The following is a 21934-nucleotide window of genomic DNA, read 5'->3' as shown; positions in this document are numbered from 1 at the left end:
AGAGCTAAAGAGCTAAAGAACTAAAGAGCTAAAGAGCTAAAGAGCTAAAGAACTAAAGAGCTAAAGAACTAAAGAGCTAAAGAACTAAAGAACTAAAGAGCTAAAGAGCGGCTTTTAGCCAAACTTACGCACCTGCTGATGCTGCTTCAAGCCGAAGTTCAGTCTGGAGACTTCACTGGAAAAGGAGCAATCCCCGCTGAGGTTCGCCGCTCGGATCTGACGATCGGGACATAAAACTTACTCTCAAACACTTCTGAGGAAGGGAACCTTCCTCAAAGGAAACCTAAACCTGAACCTCTCACCTCGGAACAGGCCAGATGTCTGAAGTTGTTGAACCAGTCCACGTTGGCGCGGCAGTGGTCGAAGGCGTGGATGAGCTCGTGCGTCACCACTCGGTTCATGTGAGACTGCTGGTGGATGTTGTTCTGACACAGAACAATCTGAGGAAACACAACGAGGAGGAGAGCTGTAATGATGCGGCGTTTAAAGGGACAGATAAAAGTAATAACATTTTAAAAATAGACAAAATACACTGGCAAAAAATAACAAAGAGAAAGAAAAACAGGAAACAGGGGCGCCAAAATCATGGAGTGCACAATAGGGACCGATAAACAAAAAGTTTTCAGTGCAATCTGTTGGTTTTCTTAGCTAGGAAATTGTTTTTGAATTGGCTCTATATGAACGAATTGGATTATTTTACGAATTATGATTATTACTAATTAATTGAATTCCAATTGGCTTGAATTGGACTTACTATCTAAGTGCCTTGAGATGACATTTGTTGTATTTGACGCTATATAAAAAAAAATGAATTGAATTTAATTGAATAGCACATACTCTCTCTTACTCTCATCACACATTCAAACAACTATATCTATAACTATAATAATAACTATATAATATCTAAACAACTATATCTATAACTATAATAATAATAACTATATAATATCTAAACTATATCTATAACTATAATAATAATAATAACTATATAATATCTAAACTATATCTATAACTATAATATCTAAACAACTATATCTTTAACTATTATAATAATAATAATAATAATAATAATAACTATGTAATATCTAAACTATATCTATAACTATAATTATAATAACTATGTCATATCTAAACTATATCTATAACTATAATGATAATAATAACTATATAATATCTAAACTATATCTATAACAATAATAATAACTATACAATATCTAAACAACTATATCTATAACTATAATAACAATAATAATAACTATACAATATCTAAACAACTATATCTATAACTATAATAATAATAATAACTATATAATATCTAAACTATATCTATAACAATAATAATAATAATAACTATGTAATATCTAAACTATATCTATAATAATAATAATAATAACTATATAATATCTAAACAAATATATCTATAACAATAATAATAACTATATAATATCTAAACAACTATATCTATAACTATAATAATAACTTTATAATATCTAAACAACTATATCTTTAACTATAATAATAATAACTATATAATATCTAAATAACTATAACTATATCTGGTCAATAATGATAAAATAAACTTTTTTTCTTTAAGTTTGTGTGAGAGCAGAAGTTAAAGGGTTAAACTCGTTAGCAAAATGGTTTATTGACTTCAGAAACCAAGGGAGAAGTAAAGGGATATTCTCAAAAACTTGGAGAACCGTTTTATGATGCAAATGTATTACTCTGTTGAACGCATATTGTTCTGAGAAGCAAAAGGCTTTATTTTTTAAACCCCAGCCAACTAGCCGGACTACCTTCATCAACACCAAAACGAGGCTGGAACTCTGCTCACAGGACGCAGCAGGGGGTAAGAAGATGTTCAGAAATGATGCTGCTGATATGGGATGTTACACAGCTTCATGTCAGAAGAGGCGAACTGTCCCTTTAAAGAGGCGACCTGTCCCTTTAAAGAGGCAAACTGTCCCTTTAAAAAGGCAAACTGTCCCTTTAAGAGAGCCAACTGTCCCTTTAAAGAGGCCAACTGTCCCTTTAAAGAGGCCAACTGTCCCTTTAAGGAGGAGAACTGTCCCTTTAAAGAGGAGAACTGTTCCTTTAAGGAGGCGAACTGTCCCTTTAAAGAGGAGAACTGTTCCTTTAAGGAGGCGAACTGTCCCTTTAAAGAGGAGAACTGTCCCTTTAAAGAGGAGAACTGTTCCTTTAAAGAGGCGAACTGTCCCTTTAAAGAGGCGAACTGTCCCTTTAAAGAGGAGAACTGTCCCTTTAAAGAGGCAAACTGTTCCTTTAAGGAGGCGAACTGTCCCTTTAAGGAGGCGAACTGTTCCTTTAAGGAGGCGAACTGTCCCTTTAAAGAGGAGAACTGTCCCTTTAAGGAGGCGAACTGTTCCTTTAAGGAGGCGAACTGTCCCTTTAAAGAGGAGAACTGTCCCTTTAAAGAGGAGAACTGTCCCTTTAAAGAGGAGAACTGTCCCTTTAAAGAGGCAAACTGTCCCTTTAAAGAGGCGAACTGTCCCTTTAAAGAGGCGAACTGTCCCTTTAAAGAGGAGAACTGTCCCTTTAAAGAGGCCAACTGTCCCTTTAAAGAGGAGAACTGTCCCTTTAAAGAGGCGAACTGTCCCTTTAAAGAGGAGAACTGTCCCTTTAAAGCGGTGAACTGTCCCTTTAAAGAGGAGAACTGTCCCTTTAAAGAGGCGAACTGTCCCTTTAAAGAGGAGAACTGTCCCTTTAAAGAGGAGAATTGTCCCTTTAAGGAGGCGAACTGTCCCTTTAAAGAGGAGAACTGTCCCTTTAAAGAGGCGAACTGTCCCTTTAAAGAGGAGAACTGTCCCTTTAAGGAGGCGAACTGTTCCTTTAAGGAGGCGAACTGTCCCTTTAAAGAGGAGAACTGTCCCTTTAAAGAGGAGAACTGTCCCTTTAAAGAGGAGAACTGTCCCTTTAAAGAGGCAAACTGTCCCTTTAAAGAGGCGAACTGTCCCTTTAAAGAGGCCAACTGTCCCTTTAAAGAGGAGAACTGTCCCTTTAAAGAGGCGAACTGTCCCTTTAAAGAGGAGAACTGTCCCTTTAAAGCGGTGAACTGTCCCTTTAAAGAGGAGAACTGTCCCTTTAAAGAGGCGAACTGTCCCTTTAAAGAGGAGAACTGTCCCTTTAAAGAGGAGAATTGTCCCTTTAAGGAGGCGAACTGTCCCTTTAAAGAGGAGAACTGTCCCTTTAAAGAGGCGAACTGTCCCTTTAAAGAGGAGAATTGTCCCTTTAAGGAGGAGAACTGTCCCTTTAAAGAGGCGAACTGTCCCTTTAAAGAGGAGAACTGTCCCTTTAAAGAGGCAAACTGTTCCTTTAAGGAGGCGAACTGTCCCTTTAAGGAGGCGAACTGTTCCTTTAAGGAGGCGAACTGTCCCTTTAAAGAGGAGAACTGTCCCTTTAAGGAGGCGAACTGTTCCTTTAAGGAGGCGAACTGTCCCTTTAAAGAGGAGAACTGTCCCTTTAAAGAGGAGAACTGTCCCTTTAAAGAGGAGAACTGTCCCTTTAAAGAGGCAAACTGTCCCTTTAAAGAGGCCAACTGTCCCTTTAAAGAGGAGAACTGTCCCTTTAAAGAGGCGAACTGTCCCTTTAAGGAGGCGAACTGTCCCTTTAAAGAGGAGAACTGTCCCTTTAAAGCGGTGAACTGTCCCTTTAAAGAGGAGAACTGTCCCTTTAAAGAGGCGAACTGTCCCTTTAAAGAGGAGAACTGTCCCTTTAAAGAGGAGAATTGTCCCTTTAAGGAGGCGAACTGTCCCTTTAAAGAGGAGAACTGTCCCTTTAAAGAGGAGAATTGTCCCTTTAAGGAGGAGAACTGTCCCTTTAAAGAGGCGAACTGTCCCTTTAAGGAGGCGAAGTGTCCCTTTAAAGAGGCGAACTGTCCCTTTAAAGAGGAGAATTGTCCCTTTAAGGAGGAGAACTGTCCCTTTAAAGAGGAGAATTGTCCCTTTAAAGAGGCCAACTGTCCCTTTAAAGAGGAGAATTGTCCCTTTAAGGAGGCGAACTGTCCCTTTAAAGAGGAGAACTGCCCCTTTAAAGAGGAGAACTGTCCCTTTAAGGAGGCGAACTGTCCCTTTAAGGAGGCGAAGTGTCCCTTTAAAGAGGCCAACTGTCCCTTTAAAGAGGAGAACTGCCCCTTTAAAGAGGAGAACTGTCCCTTTAAGGAGGCGAACTGTCCCTTTAAGGAGGCGAAGTGTCCCTTTAAAGAGGCCAACTGTCCCTTTAAAGAGGCGAACTGTCCCTTTAAGGAGGAGAACTGTCCCTTTAAAGAGGAGAATTGCCCCTTTAAAGAGGAGAATTGTCCCTTTAAGGAGGCGAACTGTCCCTTTAAAGAGGAGAACTGCCCCTTTAAAGAGGAGAACTGTCCCTTTAAGGAGGAGAACTGTCCCTTTAAAGAGGCCAACTGTCCCTTTAAGGAGGAGAACTGTCCCTTTAAAGAGGAGAATTGCCCCTTTAAAGAGGAGAATTGTCCCTTTAAGGAGGCGAACTGTCCCTTTAAAGAGGAGAACTGCCCCTTTAAAGAGGAGAACTGTCCCTTTAAGGAGGAGAACTGTCCCTTTAAAGAGGCGAACTGTCCCTTTAAGTAGGAGAACTGTCCCTTTAAAGAGGAGAACTGTCCCTTTAAAGAGGCGAACTGTCCCTTTAAGGAGGAGAACTGTCCCTTTAAAGAGGCGAACTGCCCCTTTAAAGAGGCGAACTGTCCCTTTAAAGAGGAGAACTGCCCCTTTAAAGAGGAGAACTACCCCTTTAAAGAGGCGAACTGTCCCTTTAAAGAGGAGAACTGCCCCTTTAAAGAGGAGAACTGTCCCTTTAATGAGGAGAACTGTCCCTTTAAAGAGGCGAACTGTCCCTTTAAAGAGGAGAACTGTCCCTTTAAAGAGGCGAACTGTCCCTTTAAAGAGGAGAACTGCCCCTTTAAAGAGGCGAACTGTTCCTTTATAGAGGCGAACTGCCCCTTTAAAGAGGCCAACTGTCCCTTTAAGGAGGAGAACTGCCCCTTTAAAGAGGCGAACTGCCCCTTTAAAGAGGAGAACTGTCCCTTTAAAGAGGCGAACTGCCCCTTTAAAGAGGCGAACTGCCCCTTTAAAGAGGAGAACTGTCCCTTTAAAGAGGAGAACTGTCCCTTTAAAGAGGCGGACTGTCCCTTTAACTGCATCTTCTGTGACACCGTCCTACCTGAGAGGAGGTCGCGTCAAAGCCGCCGCTGACCGTCCCGTCGCAGTCTTCACAGGAGAAGTGCCGCTTCTTAAACACTTCGCTGTTAAAGACAAGTTAAAGTGTAAATACCGTAAATTTGAAAGGGTTTAAGCACACACTCAGAAAGATGTTAGTTTTCTTCTTCATTCTAAAACTGTTAATGACAATTTAAAGAAGCAGAAAATAATACACACGTACCAGCCCGAGCTCTTCATGGCACTGAGGAGGAGTTTGGCGTACGGACCTGGCAGAAGCACAGACAGCTGTTAGCTTGAGCTAACTGCAATTAGCATTCACAATCAGACAGCAGCGTAACTTATTTTTGTAACTCGCATTTACTTGTGTAATTTTTTTAAATTTTTTTTAATTTATTATTATTTTTTTTTTTCTCTTTTTTAACTGTGTTCTTCTTTCATTTTATGTCCTTTGTTCATTACTGTACACTATTTCTTCCATGACTGCTGTTAATGTGATATCGTGAAGATAAATAAAGTTTATTTAAAAAAAATATATGGTCCAAATATGGTCCAATTATGGTCCACCTTATTTATAAATAAAGTTTATTAAAAAAATAAAAAATAAAAAAATAAATCAGACAGCAGCGAGCTCCATGAGCTACATTAGCAACATTAGCTACATTAGCTAACGCTACGTGCTGCTACCCAAATACTGGGCGCTAAACGCCGTCATTGCCCAGATATTTTAATCAGAAACACATCTAACAGAAGCGTCTCTGGGTTTAAATTAGCTGACATTTCCTCTAAAAGGCTAAATTAGCAAGCTTTTGATACTCACTCGTTTCAATGGAGAACTGCAACATGACCTGACACTTGTGGTTGAACGTAAACAGCTTCTGACCGAATGATTTTTCCTGTTGCTTTCCCTTGTTCCTCTCGGGGAATAAATCGTATCCATATTCCTCATCTTGTTTAGTCTGGTCCATTGTGTTAAATGTGAACAAAGTGGAGTTAATGTTAGCATAAAAGGTCCCAGTTTGCTACCACCAGCTCGCAAGATAGGTCATCACTGTTTGGTATGCAAAGATCGTCTATTCAGAAAGTGCAGGACAGTCATTTACTCAGTAAGACTGCTGTGGACCAAAATGAGAACCGACTCACGTAACCTGTACAGCGCATTTTCCAAATAATTCATGCCTTTGAGAAGATATGTTACATGGCCAGTTTTGTTTAAACTGTGGCAATATCTTGTTTTGGGGGGTTAGCCTTCTGTATCCAGTCCTATTATTTGTAAGCGTATTATCTTACTTTACGCTTGTGGAGTGAAAACGACCGGTTTGTTAATATAGACGATCTTCGTTTACGTTCCAAGAAGCGCAAAGGCTGCCGGGACTCCGCTGTCATGGCTCCGAACGTAAACAGAAAGCTGTGAATAACGACTCTTTTTTTTGTAGTTTTTTGTCAATCAGCAGCAACTACGTTTTAACTTTTAAGCCAGGAAGGAAGCAACAGGTATTTTACCAAGTAAAAGTAACATAGAGTCCTTTCCCTTTGCTTTGTTCTCCATATATTTGGCGTTTCTGCCGGCCGGCTAGCTAGCTGCTAGCTGCGGAAAGCACGACAGCGTGATTCTCGTGTTTTCCACTAAGCTGCTGCAAACCTGGACTTGAAGATAAAAGCTCAACAGCAACAAAAGTGTTAAGAATTTGTCCCAAAAAACAAATGTCTGTTTCGCAGGAGGCAGCATGTCCGGGGGGAGCAAAGCCGTTGAGTTACAGCTTCAGATGAAGCAGAACGCGGAGGACCTGCACAGCTTCATGCGGGAGCTGCAGAGCTGGGAGGCGGACATGAAGGAGAAGGACCAGGAGCTGAGGACGGAGGGAAGCCAGGACGGTCAGGTAACTGCTGCAGAACATACAGAGTTAAATGATGGTTAACTGCTGGTTAAATGATGGTGGAATGATGGTTAAATGCTGGTTAAATGATGGTTAAATGCTGGTTAAATGATGGTGGAATGATGGTTAAATGTTTAAATGATGGTTAAATGCTGGTAAATGATGGTGGAATGATGGTTAAATGTTTAAATGATGGTTAAATGATGGTTAAATGATGTTTAAATGATGGTTAAAAGTTTAAATGATGGTTAAATGCTGGTAAATGATGGTGGAATGATGGTTAAATGTTTAAATGATGGTTAAATGATGGTTAAATGATGTTTAAATGATGGTTAAAAGTTTAAATGCTGGTTAAATGATGGTTAAATGATGATTAAATGTTTAAATGATGGTTAACTGCTGGTTAAATGATGGTTAAAAGTTTAAATGATGGTTAAATGCTGGTAAATGATGGTGGAATGATGGTTAAATGTTTAAATGATGGTTAAATGATGGTTAAATGATGTTTAAATGATGGTTAAAAGTTTAAATGCTGGTTAAATGATGGTTAAATGATGATTAAATGTTTAAATGATGGTTAACTGCTGGTTAAATGATGGTTAAAAGTTTAAATGCTGGTTAAATGATGGTTAAATGATGGTTAAATGATGATTAAATGTTTAAATGATGGTTAACTGCTGGTTAAATGATGGTGGAATGATGGTTAAATGTTTAAATGATGGTTAAATGATGTTTAAATGATGGTTAAAAGTTTAAATGATGGTTAAATGATGGTTAAATGATGGTTAAATGATGATTAAATGATGATTAAATGTTTAAATGATGGTTAACTGCTGGTTAAATGATGGTGGAATGATGGTTAAATGTTTAAATGATGGTTAAATGCTGGTTAAATGATGGTGGAATGATGGTTAAATGTTTAAATGATGGTTAAATGCTGGTAAATGATGGTTAAATGATGATTAAATGTTTAAATGATGGCTAAATGATGGTGGAATGATGGTTAAATGGTTAAATGATGGTTAACTGATGGTTAAATGTTTAAATGATGATTAAATGATGGTTAAATGTTTAAATGCTGGTTAAATGCTGGTTAAATGCTGGTTAAATGCTGGTTAAATGGTTAAATGATGGAATGATGGTTCAGGTAAGCTCCTGCTGCAGAACATACAGAGACAGACGCCTGGAGCAGATGTGGTTTCCCATCAGCCACTCGTTGTCTCTTTGTGTTGCAGAAAAATCTCCCACCTGTGCGAAACAAGGACTTCAAAACCAAGATGAGGGAAAAGAGGAGGAAGAAGAAGAAGCAGCTGACCGGCCATGGTGACACAAAAGCAGAGGAGGCCCAACAAGCTTCGAGAATAAAAGCCTACGACTACCGATCGTGGGACAAGTTTGATGTGGTATCTGAAGCTTTGAACTCTCTAAACGCAGGCGTAGAACTGAAGGCCGGTTTGCTACAGATGGGTTTTTCTTGTGGTTGCAGGACAAAGCTCTGGAAGAGATGGATAAGGAGGAATCTCACGCAGAGTCCAATGAGTCCGACTCAGAGGTGGATCAGGACAGAGCGCTGGCTGACAAGGAGAAGGTAGATAAAGCACCAGATGTGGAGCATAAAGCACCAGATGTGGAGCACAGGCAGAACCCGTGTGGTGATGTTTTACTCTGGGTCGTGCTTTTATTCGCAGGGCAACAAGTTCTTTAAGGAGGGGAAGTATGACGATGCCGTAGAGTGTTACACCAGAGGGATGGAGGCAGATCCTTACAACCCTGTGCTGCCCACAAACAGAGCGACCTCCTTCTTCAGACTCAAGAAGTGCGTCCTCAGCGAGGGTTAAATGAGGGTTAAATGGTTAAATGATGGTTAAATGAGGGTTAAATGGTTAAATGATGGTTAAATGAGGGTTAAATGCTGGTTAAATGCTGGTTAAATGTTTAAATGATAGTTAAATGCTGGTTAAATGTTTAAATGATAGTTAAATGCTGGTTAAATGCTGGTTAAATGTTTAAATGCTGGTTAAATGCTGGTTAAATGTTTAAATGATAGTTAAATGCTGGTTAAATGCTGGTTAAATGTTTAAATGCTGGTTAAATGCTGGTTAAATGTTTAAATGCTGGTTAAATGTTTAAATGATAGTTAAATGCTGGATAAATGCTGGTTAAATGTTTAAATGATAGTTAAATGCTGGATAAATGCTGGTTAAATGTTTAAATGATAGTTAAATGCTGGTTAAATGCTGGTTAAATGTTTAAATGATAGTTAAATGCTGGATAAATGCTGGTTAAATGTTTAAATGATAGTTAAATGCTGGTTAAATGCTAGATAAATGCTGGTTAAATGCTGGTTAAATGTTTAAATGATAGTTAAATGCTGGTTAAATGTTTAAATGATAGTTAAATGCTGGTTAAATGCTGGTTAAATGCTGGTTAAATGTTTAAATGATAGTTAAATGCTGGTTAAATGCTGGTTAAATGTTTAAATGATAGTTAAATGCTGGTTAAATGCTAGATAAATGCTGGATAAATGCTGGTTAAATGCTGGTTAAATGTTTAAATGATAGTTAAATGCTGGTTAAATGCTGGTTCCATCGGTTTTCTTGTCTCCGTGTCACAGGTACGCTGTGGCAGAGTCCGACTGTAACCTGGCCATCGCCCTGGACAGCAGCTACTACAAGGCGTACGCTCGCAGGGGAGCAGCTCGCTTTGCGCTGAACAGATCTGAGTCTGCGTTAGAAGGTAGCTCACGGTTTCCAGAGAGAGTTTAAGCTGAGCGCTCCGAGGTGACGGCGCTGCTCTGTTTCTGCACAGATTACCGGATGGTTCTCCAGCTGGACCCTGGGAACCTGGAGGCGCTAAAGGAAGTGAAGAAAATCAAAGAGGTCGGTGCTCATCTTTGAACGGGGCTCGAGCCTTCGGTGGTCTCCTGCTTTAACGTCCTCCTTATGGCTGGTTCAGGTCCTCCGACATCCGGCGCCCGATGTCCCGGGCGACGCCGCGCAGCCGGAGGAGGCCGCCGCTGCAGATGCTGAGCAGCAGCAACATCTGGAGGAGCAACATCTGGAGGAGCAGCAGCTGGAGGAGCAGCAGCTGGAGGAGCAGCAGCTGGAGGAGCAGCAGAGGAAACAGGAAGCAGTTGTGTTCAAAGACAGAGTACGCCTTGTTGTAGTTAAACATGGTCCTTCATGGAATGCTGGTTAAATGTTTAAATGCTGGTTAAATGTTTAAATGATGGTTACGCCTTGTTGTAGTTAAACAGTCCCGGACATGTTTCAGTGCTTCAGCATCTGATGAGTGCACGTGTCTTTCAGGGGAACGCTTATTTCAAAGAGGGGAAGTATGAGGCGGCGGTGGAGTTCTACACCAAAGGGATGGAGGCGGACAGCAGGAACGTCCTGCTTCCTGCCAACAGAGCCATGGCCTTCCTGAAGCTGGAGAGGTGAGGACACAGGCAGGCCTTCATTCACCCGATTACGCCCCGCCCATTTTTAACTGCCTGTTTTCTTCCGCTTTGTGTTGGGACTTCCGGTCAGCTAGTGTAAGATGGATGTTACCTGGGCAGAGACGAGCGGTGCTGTTCGTAGTAGTGGAGGTGAAATGTTACTACACCCTAGGCTAATAACAGAGCGGATGGCCCCCTGTGACGGACGGCCATATTTTCAATCATATGGGTTTATCTGTAGGCGTAGACGGGGCTTCGATGGAAAACTTTAAAAGCACCGAAGCATACCAGTACCTACACAGCGGAGAGGTCGGTCGCGTCCTGCTGATAAACTGGATGATCAAAAGTTATTTTTAAAAGCCACCGTAAGCCCAAGCCAGGCCAGCTCTCCAGGTCACAACTTTTGGGTTTTCGTCACAACGGAGGGAGTTGTGGGGACAGCAGGATGCTCTTGTATTGCCGGCCTGGGAAGATCCGGCAGTCACGCCGCTGCAATTTAGTGGAAGGTAAGCAAGGCAGCGCTATGTTGATGTGTGTAAAGGTCTTGCAGCGTAGTCGTGCTCGGTCATGTATTGATCCTCCCACTGTGTTCTGATGTCGTGATGTCCATCACCCTCGAGCTCAGGCTCAGGCTCAGGCTCAGGCTCAGGCTCAGGCTCAGGCTCAGGCTCAGGCTCAGGCTCAGGCTCAGGCTCAGCAGCATTGCTGGTTGATGCCTCTATGAAAATAATGACTCAGTTAAACAGCGTGCTTGAAGCCTTGAAAGTCTTAATAAGTATGGAATTTTGAAGCACTGTTTTCCAGACCTTGAAAAGTCTTGAATTTTGTGTGAAAGTCTTCATAAAGTATGGAAAATAAATGTATGGTAGAACTTTACAGTATGCTCAAAGGCATTGTGAAATAAGAAATAGGAAGGTAGGCTATAAAACTATCATTTTACTAACTGGTCAGTACTGTATCAGCCTAATGGGATGATATCCAATCAGCGCATGTTTAGCTCAGTCTGGCACATTTTCGTAACGTCACTGCTGAGGTCTGTTGACTTGTACTTGTGATTTTTATGTTTTCAAACGTGTTCATCAGTAAAAGCATAATTTACTGTGAATAATGCATTTGTTCATTAAATGCTAGCCTATAAAAATTAACATTTCTAATAAACACGGTTGGTACAATCTCACCCAATGAAGTAGGCAGCAGGCACACAAGTTACAAGCACACAAGTTAAGGTCTTGGGGAAAAAAAGTATCAGTTTTAAAAAAGTCTGTAATTTTAATTTGGAAAAAGAGCAAGCACCCTGTTTAAAACTAAGATTTATCCGTGTTGTCATGGCTTAACTAAGGTTAACACTGTTTTTAAAACATTTACTCCTAAACTACAATCGTTTAAAACTGTGTTGACAAGCAGTCGATAACAGAATGTTACCACAAATGTAGCTAGCTGCTAACTGGCGTTAGGGCAAAGCATGTTCTGAGAACTTACCTGAATGCCTAACAAGCTGTCGTCGCGGACGTCTCACCGGAGCTTCACAGCCGAGCCATTTCTCAGGATACGGGTGCTGGGTAGTAGGTCTACCCTCCACAGAATGAAACGAACAGACATAGGGCTTTTTGGGAGGGTTTTTAAGTTAAGTGCCCTCAGCCAAAGACGCCAGCGGATGTAGATGAAAACTTGGCCCACAGCATTCAATTCGCCTCTTCCCGTGAGTAAAACTCTGTTGCTGAAGAGACAATCTTCTCTTATTCCAATTATTGTGGCAACCACAGACTGCACAAATGATACAAGTCATTTTAAATGACTTCTTTTTACCCTCGATTTTAATGACTCAGCTGCGCCACCGGAAGCTCTAACACAAAATAAACAAGATGGCTCCGCCCTTGTAACCATGGAGAATAGGGTGAATTCACTCCTCCAGTGTGTGCAGAGGCAGCTTCATGTATTCACTCCTCCCTTTGGGTCCTTTCAGGTATGAGGAGGCGGAGCAGGACTGCACTGAAGCCATTTCCATGGACAACACCTACTCCAAAGCCTTCGCCCGCCGAGGCACGGCCAGGGCGGCGTTAGGGAAGCTGGAGGAGGCCAAGCAAGGTATGAACCCACGCAGCTGCGTCTCCTCCATGTCTGTCAGGGTCAGGGTTAAATGTTTAAATGCTGGTTAAATGTAGCCTGGGAATTCCCATGCTGCTTTGCGCGCGATTTCATTCACGCTGCAAAGGCAGCCTGGAAACCACCGCCCTTATTTTTGCCTGAGTTAGGGAACCAATCACAGAACGGGGGGGCAGCAAGACGATGACGACGTCTCTGCGCGACACTGAAGCTTGTGGAGTGTTAATCCAACATGGCAGCGGACACAACGTTACCGTTCGATGCAGCCTTAGAAAGTGTTTTAAGTAGCTTAGAACGCAAGTTTACTTTTAAAGAAGAGCAACGTTCGGCGTTGAAAGATTTCATTGCCTTCTTCCTCGTCGAATATCTGTCGCTCTACATACGTCATCTGGTATAAGTGATACAATTGGCTATGAATCGCGCGCAAAGCAGCATGGGAAGAACCAGACGCCATTTGATAGACATTCGTAGCGCCCAATAAACGGCTCTAGGCATTCGTAAACCACGCCTCAAATACGAGAAAATGCACACCGAGTTCCCAGACCACCATCTCATCCAGATGTGGACGCATCAGCCAGGCTAGGTTAAATGATGGTTAAATGTTAGTTAAATGTTTAAATGATGATTAACTGTTTAAATGATGGTTAACCTAACCGGGTTAACCTAACCCTGACCCTTCTGGGTTGACCTTCCCTTCCACCTCTGCTGTGGCTCCACAGACTTCCAGCAGCTGTTGAAGCTTGAACCAGGGAACAAGCAGGCCCTGAACGAGCTCCAGAAACTGCAGCAGGTAGGTGAAACCATCCCCACTAACCCATTTATCTCCTGTCATGCTTTTACTCGCTCCTCACCGTGTCTCATCTGTCAGGAGACGGGGTCCGGGGGTCTCCTTCAGACGGGGTCCGGCGGTCTCCTTCAGACGGGGTCCGGGGGTCTCCTTCAGACGGGGTCCGGCGGTCCCCTTCAGACGGGGTCCGGGGGTCTCCTTCAGACGGGGTCCGGCGGTCTCCTTCAGACGGGGTCCGGCGGTCTCCTTCAGACGGGGTCCGGCGGTCCCCTTCAGACGGGGTCCGGGGGTCCCCTTCAGACGGGGTCCGGGGGTCTCCTTCAGACGGGGTCCGGGGGTCCCCTTCAGACGGGGTCCGGGGGTCTCCTTCAGACGGGGTCCGGGGGTCCCCTTCAGACGGGGTCCAGGGGTCTCCTTCAGACGGGGTCCGGGGGTCTCCTTCAGACGGGGTCCGGGGGTCCCCTTCAGACGGGGTCCGGGGGTCTCCTTCAGACGGGGTCCGGGGGTCCCCTTCAGACGGGGTCCAGGGGTCTCCTTCAGACGGAGGACGGCTCGCAGAGGAGGACCGTCCTGCCGATGGACAAACCAGAACATCTGCGCTCGGCTGTGAGTTCCAACCTCTGCGCTTCAGCTTCTCCTGCTGAAACCAGAGAATTACTTTGGATTATTTAGTTTTTATTTAGCACTGTTTGATAAAGGAAATGTGCACCTTTAATAGCTTTATGTATCATCAGAAACAGAGGAAACGTTCAGTGATTTACTTGAAACATGTTCCAACATGAACATAAACCCAGAATCTGAGGCAGAACCAGAGTTAGTTCAGTTCTGAGCAGCTTTAAAGTGAATATCTGCAGATGTTTCCATGGTAACAGCTGCAGAGATTCACTGAAACATGTTCCAACATGAACATAAACCCAGAATCTGAGGCAGAACCAGAGTTAGTTCAGTTCTGAGCAGCTTTAAAGTGAATATCTGCAGATGTTTCCATGGTAACAGCTGTTTTTTCTGTTTTATTTGGTGGCTTTGGGTCAGATTTCCTCCTGTTCATCTGCTGGAGATAGTTCTTTAGGCCTGACACTTCTTCTTCTGTCCTCCACTTGTCCAGTTTCCTCAAATGTTTTAAGGACACGCTGCACACCATGCTGAGAAATGCCAAGTTTGCAGCTAACAGCTCTTTGGGAATCACCTTGTTGCTGCAGAAATCCTGTTTTCTGTCTGTCACACTGTGTTATCTTTGCTGTTTTTCACACATGCAGCTAAAGAAATGGGAACAAATCTTAATTCCAGTCTAAAGCCCACAAAGAGCTTCTAGATTATTCATTTCTGGTGGCATAAAACAGTTTAATCATTTCATTTATATTCATTGTTCCATAATTAGTCATTAGATTATCTTATATTCCTTTTTTAAGCTTTAAAATGAATCTTATTTACTTTTTCTTGATGTTGAATAACATATAATTCTTATTATTGTCTGTTTTTTTCTACTTTTAGACGTGATAACGTTCATTATTTTGGGATTAGGATTTTTTTTAAACTGAATTTCATATATTAATTTGACTCTTTTGGTAACTGAAAGCAGTTTTAACGTAAATGTACAAAAAAGTTGAAACTATGAAGCTGTTTTTCACAGATGCAGCTAAAGAAATGGGAACAAATGATGTGTCTCTGTGACAGGCTGCTGGGAACAAAGTGCCTAAAGATCCAGTTTAAAATGTGGACCCAACACTGGTTCATCCCTTGAGTTAGGAGCCTTTTTCCTGCCTGAATGGTTCATAGCTCAGAGTTAAGTGGCTTAACAAAGAAAAACTGGACTGAAAATGAGGAAAAAAGCAGGAAATGTTGCAGAAGGTGTGGCTGCTTGGAAGGAAACGGAAGGAAATGAGGGCCGGATCCTTTTCCAGCAGGAAGCATCACAGAACCTGAGCAGACTGCAGGTCCTTAATCAGACTTCTTCTTCTTCTCTCCCGACCTTCAGAAACCTCTGAGGAGGATCGATATCCAGGAGATCAGTGGGAAGGCGCCGGCGCCTGAGGAACCGGCTGCGTCCAAGTCGCTGGTCCAGGAGGTGGCGAGGGAAGCCGAGGACGGGTCCTCCCCGCTGTCCACGTCGCCCAGCGCCAAGATGATCAAGATGGAGGAGGCGGCGGACGCCCCGCCGCACGGATCCCACCCGTAAGCGGCGCCGCCTCCCCGTCTCTGACCTCTTCTCTCGTAGCTCGCTGTGACGCCGCTTTGTTGTTCTCACCAGACGTCCTGCCAGCCGACAGTCCGGCCCGCCGGTGCCGAAGGAAACCTCCGGTTCTCCTGAAGCCTCCGCCGCCCCCGCAGAAGAGGCCCCGCCCCCTCCGCCTGCAGAAGAAGCCCCGCCCCCTCCGCCCGCCAGCAGCTTCCAGCTGGAGGCGGACCTCCGGCAGCTGGGGAACCGGCCCGAGCAGATCTACAGATACCTGAGGGTGAGCGCCGTGCTTCCTGGCGTCCGCTGCGGCGTCCCTCAGAGCTCCGTCTGAAGCTAACGTCTCTTCTGTGTTGGCAGCAAATCCGGCCCGAAGCCTACGCCAAGATCTTCAACAACTCGCTGGAGCCGCACATCCTGAGCCAGCTGCTGCGGACGCTGCACGCCTTCTACATGAGGTGAGCGTTTTATCCAGATCAGAATCAGAATCGCTTTTTATTGCCAGGCATGTGGACACACACGAGGAATTTTACACCTCGCTCTCTTCAGTGCAACAAATACAAAAAATAGACAAAAAATGAAATGATGAGCCTGATTCCTGCTCAGCTCTCACACTGTTCTAGCCTAGCTGCACCAGACCCCTACAGCAAAAAGCTGTACAGGGGTCTGGTGACGCTGGTGTGGGCGGGATAAACGGTGGTCTGTTAAGTTGCCTCTGCACTCAACGCCACGCAATATGATGGCGCAACAACCAATCAGAGCGATGAAGAAGGATTACGTAGTCAGCGCGACGGAAAGTACGTGGTGGAGTGTAGTCTAATGTCAGAGAGGAAAGAATATGATTTTTCTTTTCGACTTTGCCTGTTTTCAACACCGGCACTCCAATCTGTTAATGTAGAAACTGTACGCCAATAATGTGGAAGAACGGAGCTAAACCACAGTTTAGGATTTCTGGCGTCCTTGTAAATTCAGCTCATATCTTCGAAGGACAGAAAGTCCCACCAACGGAGCAAGCTGGTAAATTAAACTTTTACCGTACCGGTGAGCAAAACTCTGAAAACGCCCTTTTTTTTCAAGAAAAACTTAAGTGCAGTTATCTGTTCGTCTCGCAAAGAAAAATGTAAATTTAAATCTTCTAGAGTCGCTGCCAAAGCCAAATGGAAAGCCTGTTGGCTGGTGCAGCCATCGTTTACCTCTCTCTGGAACTACACACTGAAACGTCGCACCTCTGTCGTCACCAGGTAGCCCCGCCTCCGACCCCGCTCCTCACGATGTGATTGGCCCGATTAAGTTTCCATTTTCAGCCTCGCAAAACGACCACAACTGACTAGACTCGCCCGGGAGCAAATTCAATTTGCGGTCGCTAGGGGCGTCTAGATTTCTAGGCTAGCACAGTTCAGGCTGCTCTGGGCTGTTTCAGACATTAACTGAAGCTTCTCTGCAGGAACGAAGCTCCGGCCGTCCTCCTGGAGACTCTCCGCAGCCTGTCGGGCCTGAGGCGCTTCGACATGGCCGTCATGTTCACCTCGTCCCCGGAGAAGAAAGGTGGAGTTCTTCTTCTTCTCCTCTCTGTGCTCCTCCATCTTCTTACATCATCAAATCAAATGTATTTATATAGCACATTTCATGTACAGAACAATTCAAAGTGCTTCACATAAAATAAAAGCATTGCAGCAGGGAGTGGAAGAAGCATTAAAATACATAAAAGAATATAAAGAGAAACAAATAAAATCATTAAATGAATTTAAAAACCAGCAACAGTCCAGATAAGTTCAAAGATAGCGTGCAGATTTCATGCATAGACACATGAGAACAGAAATGTTTTTAACCTGGATTTAAAAATGTCTCCATTTGGTGAAAGTTTAATCTCCATCTTCTTACATCATAACTCCCGTACTTCACCTTCTGCTCCTCTAGTGCTCAGAGACCTGTTCGACTTCCTCCTCCAGGCCGAGCTGGACCCGTCGCTGGTGGCGGCGCTGCAGAAGAAGTACGGCGTGTGATGATGGATCTGAGGATCTCAGAGCTGAACACTGAACTGAACTGTTCGTTCATCAGAACCAGGCAGGAGGCTCCCTTTGGTGCATATTAATGAAACAAAGGCCAGTAACAACAAAACGGTGTCAACCCTCCATCCCTGTAAACATTTATTTCTGCATATATATATATATATCTATATATATATATATGAATAACTTTCACACAGTGAGGCAAACTGAATCCAGAGGATCATCTTTCTATGCACTTGAGTTCAAAGAATGAACGGTTCTGTTCTGCTAAACTCACACAGGAGATCAAAGCGTTCAAATTGGACAGATTTTGGTCAAAAGTCCCAGAGATGAAGTGCAAATAAAGTTGTTTTTTGTAATTTGTGTGTCTGTTGTCATCTGTGGTTCAGTCACGTGACTGATACCTACCTGCACTGCCACATAATGACCACCAGATGGAGCCAAAGCTGCTTTAAGAAGGTTATTTGGATCATTTTTCAGGTTTCCTCAGCCTTAGTTCCAGATTAAATAATCCCGCACACATAAACATTTCAACAAATACGCTTTAATGATTTTTAAAACGACTACGACAAACTAATAATATTGATCCCTAATACAGAAAGTTAGAAGAAGAAGAAGAAGAGAAATGGGATTTCTGGGTGTTTGCTCTCAAAGTGACGTCTCCTTGGAGTCTTTGGGAGGCCTGAAGGTTAAAATCTCTGTGAACGTGTGACCTGCAACGGAAAGAAGAGAAGCTATCAAAGTCTTACCAAGTATATTTGTCTCATTCCTAGTCAAAATATCTCATTACACTTAATATGAGACACAACTGCCTAACAAGCAGCATTTCAGCCAGATATAGGGACTTGTTTTGAGACAATACATCTGGAATATCTTGTTAAATGAAAAAGTCTTGAAAACAAATTGTTTTGAGTCACATATCATATGAAACAAGCTTTTTTTTGACATTTGAAGAGGTTTTTAAGCTAATTTCAAGATCAGACAGAGGCTGCTTCACCCAAAGACCCGAACACTTCTCTTACGTTTCCACTGGTCCAGCGGCAGGTCCGTGTTGTCCATGGTCTGGTCGTACGGCAGCGCCTCGGCCTCCTCCTCCCCGTCTCTGAACTCGCTGAAGAAGGGCAGCTCCAGCGCCTCCGAGGCACTCGCCCGGCTCTCCGGGTCCAGGAGCAGCATCTCCTCCAGGACGCTCACCGCTGCGGTGCACAGAAACAGGTCAGAAAGGTCAAAGGTCAAAGTCGGCACCGAGGCGGTCTGGGAGCAGCAGCACGTAGGGATGGGAATGGAAAACCGGTTCTTGTTGAGAACCGGTTCCCGGTGTTTCAGTTCCTTGGAATCGTTTGGCGATTTTGCAAACGATTCCCTTATCGATTCCAGTGGGCGCGAATGACGTCACCACGCAGCGTTGCGTGGCGAGTCCAGCGCAGCCAGCAGCCAACAGTAAACATGGCGCCCAAGCGGTACAAACGCTCGAAAGTTTGGTTCCACATCCCTAAAAAAGACGACAACAGGGCAACTTGCAAAGTGAATATTTCACCAAAGGGAGGAAATACTACCAACATGCAATAACTATGAATGAATGTCGCGTTTTCCATCTGCTCCGGACTAACGTTGGTGAACCTGAACCCAGCAGCGTTAGCAACGTTAGCAACGTTAGCATGTCCTCTGCTAACGCTGCAGGTAACTAACTAACAAACACTGCCTATCATGTTAGCACCATTTGCCTCATTGTAAAAGCTGCTGTTAGTAACGGTTAAGGTTAAATGAATGCCTTCTCAGGCATTACATTTAGATGAAATCATGAGAGACAGAGCCTGACTGGCTCAGAGCCAGAGGCTGGTGGTACTACCCCCAGTTCACCTCTACCTCCAGCTTCTCCTTTCACCAGAGCAGGAAGAGTTAAATTACCCAGGCCAGGATAGACCAATGTGGACCTCACCGTTGTTGGGTTTGTGAGGTCACGACTCGTGTTACTTCTAAACTAAACAAAGTTGATGCTAATCGACCGGTTTGTTGTCCTTTTTCTCCCAATGAGAACCGATAAGGGAACCGACAAAGAACCGAATCGTTAAGCAGAATCGAAAATGGAATTGGAATCGTAAAAATCTGATCAGTTCCCATCCCTAGGCAGGACGGGCGTGTGTCTGCGTACCGTTTGAGCCGGCTTTGGAGAAGAGGCTGTGCAGATCTTTTTTGGGCACTTTGGCTAAGCTTCTGATGTAGTTTTTGGCCTGTTGGCAGAGAGAAATATGACAGAATAATTACGTTAGAGAACACTTTCCTACTGAAGGCCTGTGAGGCTCTGACCAACCAATGAGCTCAGATTGAATTCAGGAGCTCAGAAAGCTTCCAGCTCAGGAGAAATAACAGGAATCTGCAGAAAATAAAGCTGAATGTGACTCAGGGACATTTCCCCTCTTTGTTTGATGAATACTGATGTTACGACTTACATCTTGGTTCTGTAGTTTCAGCACAAAGTCGGGAGTTGGAGTTCCTGTAATCTTCATGATTTCTCTGAGCTGATCCAGATCTGACGGCAGTTATGGTTAAGAATCTGAGCTCTTAGTGAGGCGTGCAACTTAAATCTCATCATCTCTCTGTGTTTCCATCGGACCGAACTAAAGCTCCAGCATCGTCTCCATGGTGATTCATCTCTGAGTCCATGGCTGCGTCTCTTCTCTTCAGGTGTTTCTGATGCTTTAAGTTCGGCTTCTCTGGGTGGAAATCTCATTTCCTTCAGCTGCTTTCTGACACTTCTCTCATAAAACATCCACTCCTGTTTCTTTAGATGCTTTGAGTTTTCTGTCCCGTTTCTCTCTTTTAACTCTTTAAAGTTGTGCAGGTATTTGTTTTAGAGAGCGAATAATCATTAAATTCAACATAAACAAACATATTTCTCCTTTTTAATCCCCAGGTTTAACATTCCTTTTGCTGTTTTTTGTTTAAAGGTGGGTTTAAACATCTAAAATAATTGTAAAATATGAGTTCTCCTGCTGTGGCTCATCATGAGCTCAGCAGGTCTGTTTGGGGCGAGGTCGAGCTGGATTTAACCTTTTATTGGTCCTTTTTTCCCCTTCGAATTCCAACTTATTTTTCATTAGGAAAAAAAACAGAAAAATACTACATATATATATATATATATATAATAAATAAATTAATAAATAAATAGAAAAAAATACCAAAAAGAACATGAAAAAGAAGAAACACAAAACTCCAAAGGTCGAGCTGGATTGAGGGCGGTAAAGGATACGATCGTTCCCTTTGAACAGCGGCTTTCCCAGCAGCATCTCTGCCATGATGCAACCTGCCGACCAGATATCCACTGCAAAGCAGAGCAGAAGGTCACGTTTCTCTGTGATCCCGGGTTATGAAACGGGTCTCACTCAGTGGGGTCACATGACCCTGAAAGGATCAGATTATTGGCTAAACTACAATCAGACTGAGTTATTAAGGGTAATTCTCCTTGGATATGTGGCGGTGAATGAATGGGATCAGAGGCACAAAGCGTGTCATACCCCGGTATGATAGGTGGCGCTGTACCCATTCCAGCTGTTGCTAATAGAGCCACTTCCTGTTGACCTCTTCACCACCAACAACAACAACAAACTCAGGCATTGGAGAAAGATGGAGAACGCAGAGCCAGATGAAGCTACGTCCCTCTACATTTGCTCTGTGATGAGCTGCTTGTTGCACAAACTCGATGCCCAACGGAGCATTCTCCATCGCGTTGTTTGTTTCTTTCTGACGGCGACAACAACAGGAATATCGTCTCCTTTGACTTCCGGGTCACGACCCCGGGAAAACATCTGGAGCATGCGCAGAACGCAAAGTCTGATTCACCACGTGCTTCAGCGTCTACAAGCAGGTTTAGAGTGACTTTCAACCCAGTTATCTCGGGGTCTGAGTCCGATCTGATCCAGTTCTTAGTCAGATTAAGGTGTCTACATGCACTTAATAACTCAGTCTGATTGTAATTTAGCCAATAATCTGATCCTTTCAGAGCCATGTGACCCCACTGAGGGGGGGCTCCTACCTGTTTGGGTGTAGTGCATCCAGTTGAGGATGACCTCGGGCGCTCGGTACCAGCGCGTCACCACGTAGCCCGTCATCTCTGCGTCCGCCTGCCTCGCCAGGCCGAAGTCCAGAATCTGAAGCAGAAAGGAGGGCGGACATGTAACAAAGAGATGTGAAAGTATCAATCATCGTTTTATCCCAGCTGAATTACCTTTAGCTCACAGTCTGGGTTAATGGCTAAGTTTCCCGGTTTAAGGTCCTGTGGGAGCAGAAAAAAACACTTTATGATGGATGAGTTTGTGCTTCATCGGCTGTTCTGAGAGCAGAGCAAAAACCCTGAAAATGA

General features: G+C 43.6%; 3 protein-coding genes across 3 annotated transcripts in view; 1 reads left to right on the top strand and 2 right to left on the bottom strand.

Moving 5' to 3' along the window:
• Nucleotides 1-132: 132 nt before the first annotated feature.
• LOC142376303 (mitochondrial inner membrane protease ATP23 homolog) lies at nucleotides 133-6255 on the bottom strand (the record flags this gene model as incomplete). The annotated part of the gene is made up of 5 exons (XM_075459918.1): nucleotides 6007-6255; nucleotides 5410-5455; nucleotides 5191-5272; nucleotides 303-440; nucleotides 133-216 (listed from the first exon to the last, which is right to left on the bottom strand). Coding segments are annotated over exons 1-5 (498 nt in total), but the record flags the coding sequence as incomplete, so codon positions are not given.
• A 295-nt stretch (nucleotides 6256-6550) lies between these two features.
• Nucleotides 6551-17933, top strand: LOC142376302 (RNA polymerase II-associated protein 3-like). Its single transcript, XM_075459917.1, has 17 exons — nucleotides 6551-6680; nucleotides 6906-7066; nucleotides 8299-8466; nucleotides 8550-8651; nucleotides 8752-8879; nucleotides 9678-9799; nucleotides 9872-9942; nucleotides 10019-10213; nucleotides 10372-10499; nucleotides 12466-12587; nucleotides 13325-13395; nucleotides 13909-13998; nucleotides 15368-15564; nucleotides 15641-15845; nucleotides 15926-16023; nucleotides 17010-17110; nucleotides 17483-17933. Exons 2-17 carry the CDS (start codon nucleotides 6914-6916, stop codon nucleotides 17566-17568), a joined length of 2037 nt encoding a protein of 678 aa, XP_075316032.1. The 5' UTR covers nucleotides 6551-6680; nucleotides 6906-6913; the 3' UTR covers nucleotides 17569-17933.
• Nucleotides 17934-18146: 213 nt separating this feature from the next.
• LOC142376301 (mitogen-activated protein kinase 12-like) overlaps nucleotides 18147-21934 on the bottom strand; it is a 13444-nt gene continuing 9656 nt past the window's right edge. Inside the window, exons 6-12 of the mRNA XM_075459916.1 lie at nucleotides 21800-21847; nucleotides 21608-21722; nucleotides 20825-20896; nucleotides 20025-20104; nucleotides 19727-19805; nucleotides 18597-18770; nucleotides 18147-18287 (exon numbers count right to left, since the gene is read on the bottom strand). Of these exons, the coding sequence (XP_075316031.1) occupies nucleotides 18223-18287; nucleotides 18597-18770; nucleotides 19727-19805; nucleotides 20025-20104; nucleotides 20825-20896; nucleotides 21608-21722; nucleotides 21800-21847 (633 nt within the window). The 3' untranslated portion in view covers nucleotides 18147-18222. The remainder of the gene's footprint in view (nucleotides 18288-18596; nucleotides 18771-19726; nucleotides 19806-20024; nucleotides 20105-20824; nucleotides 20897-21607; nucleotides 21723-21799; nucleotides 21848-21934) is intronic.

Source organism: Odontesthes bonariensis, unplaced genomic scaffold (genome assembly GCF_027942865.1).
Source record: "Odontesthes bonariensis isolate fOdoBon6 unplaced genomic scaffold, fOdoBon6.hap1 scaffold_241, whole genome shotgun sequence".
NCBI lineage: Eukaryota > Metazoa > Chordata > Actinopteri > Atheriniformes > Atherinopsidae > Odontesthes > Odontesthes bonariensis.
Note: the sequence above shows the minus strand (reverse complement) of the source record. Positions and strands in the feature narration are given on the sequence as shown.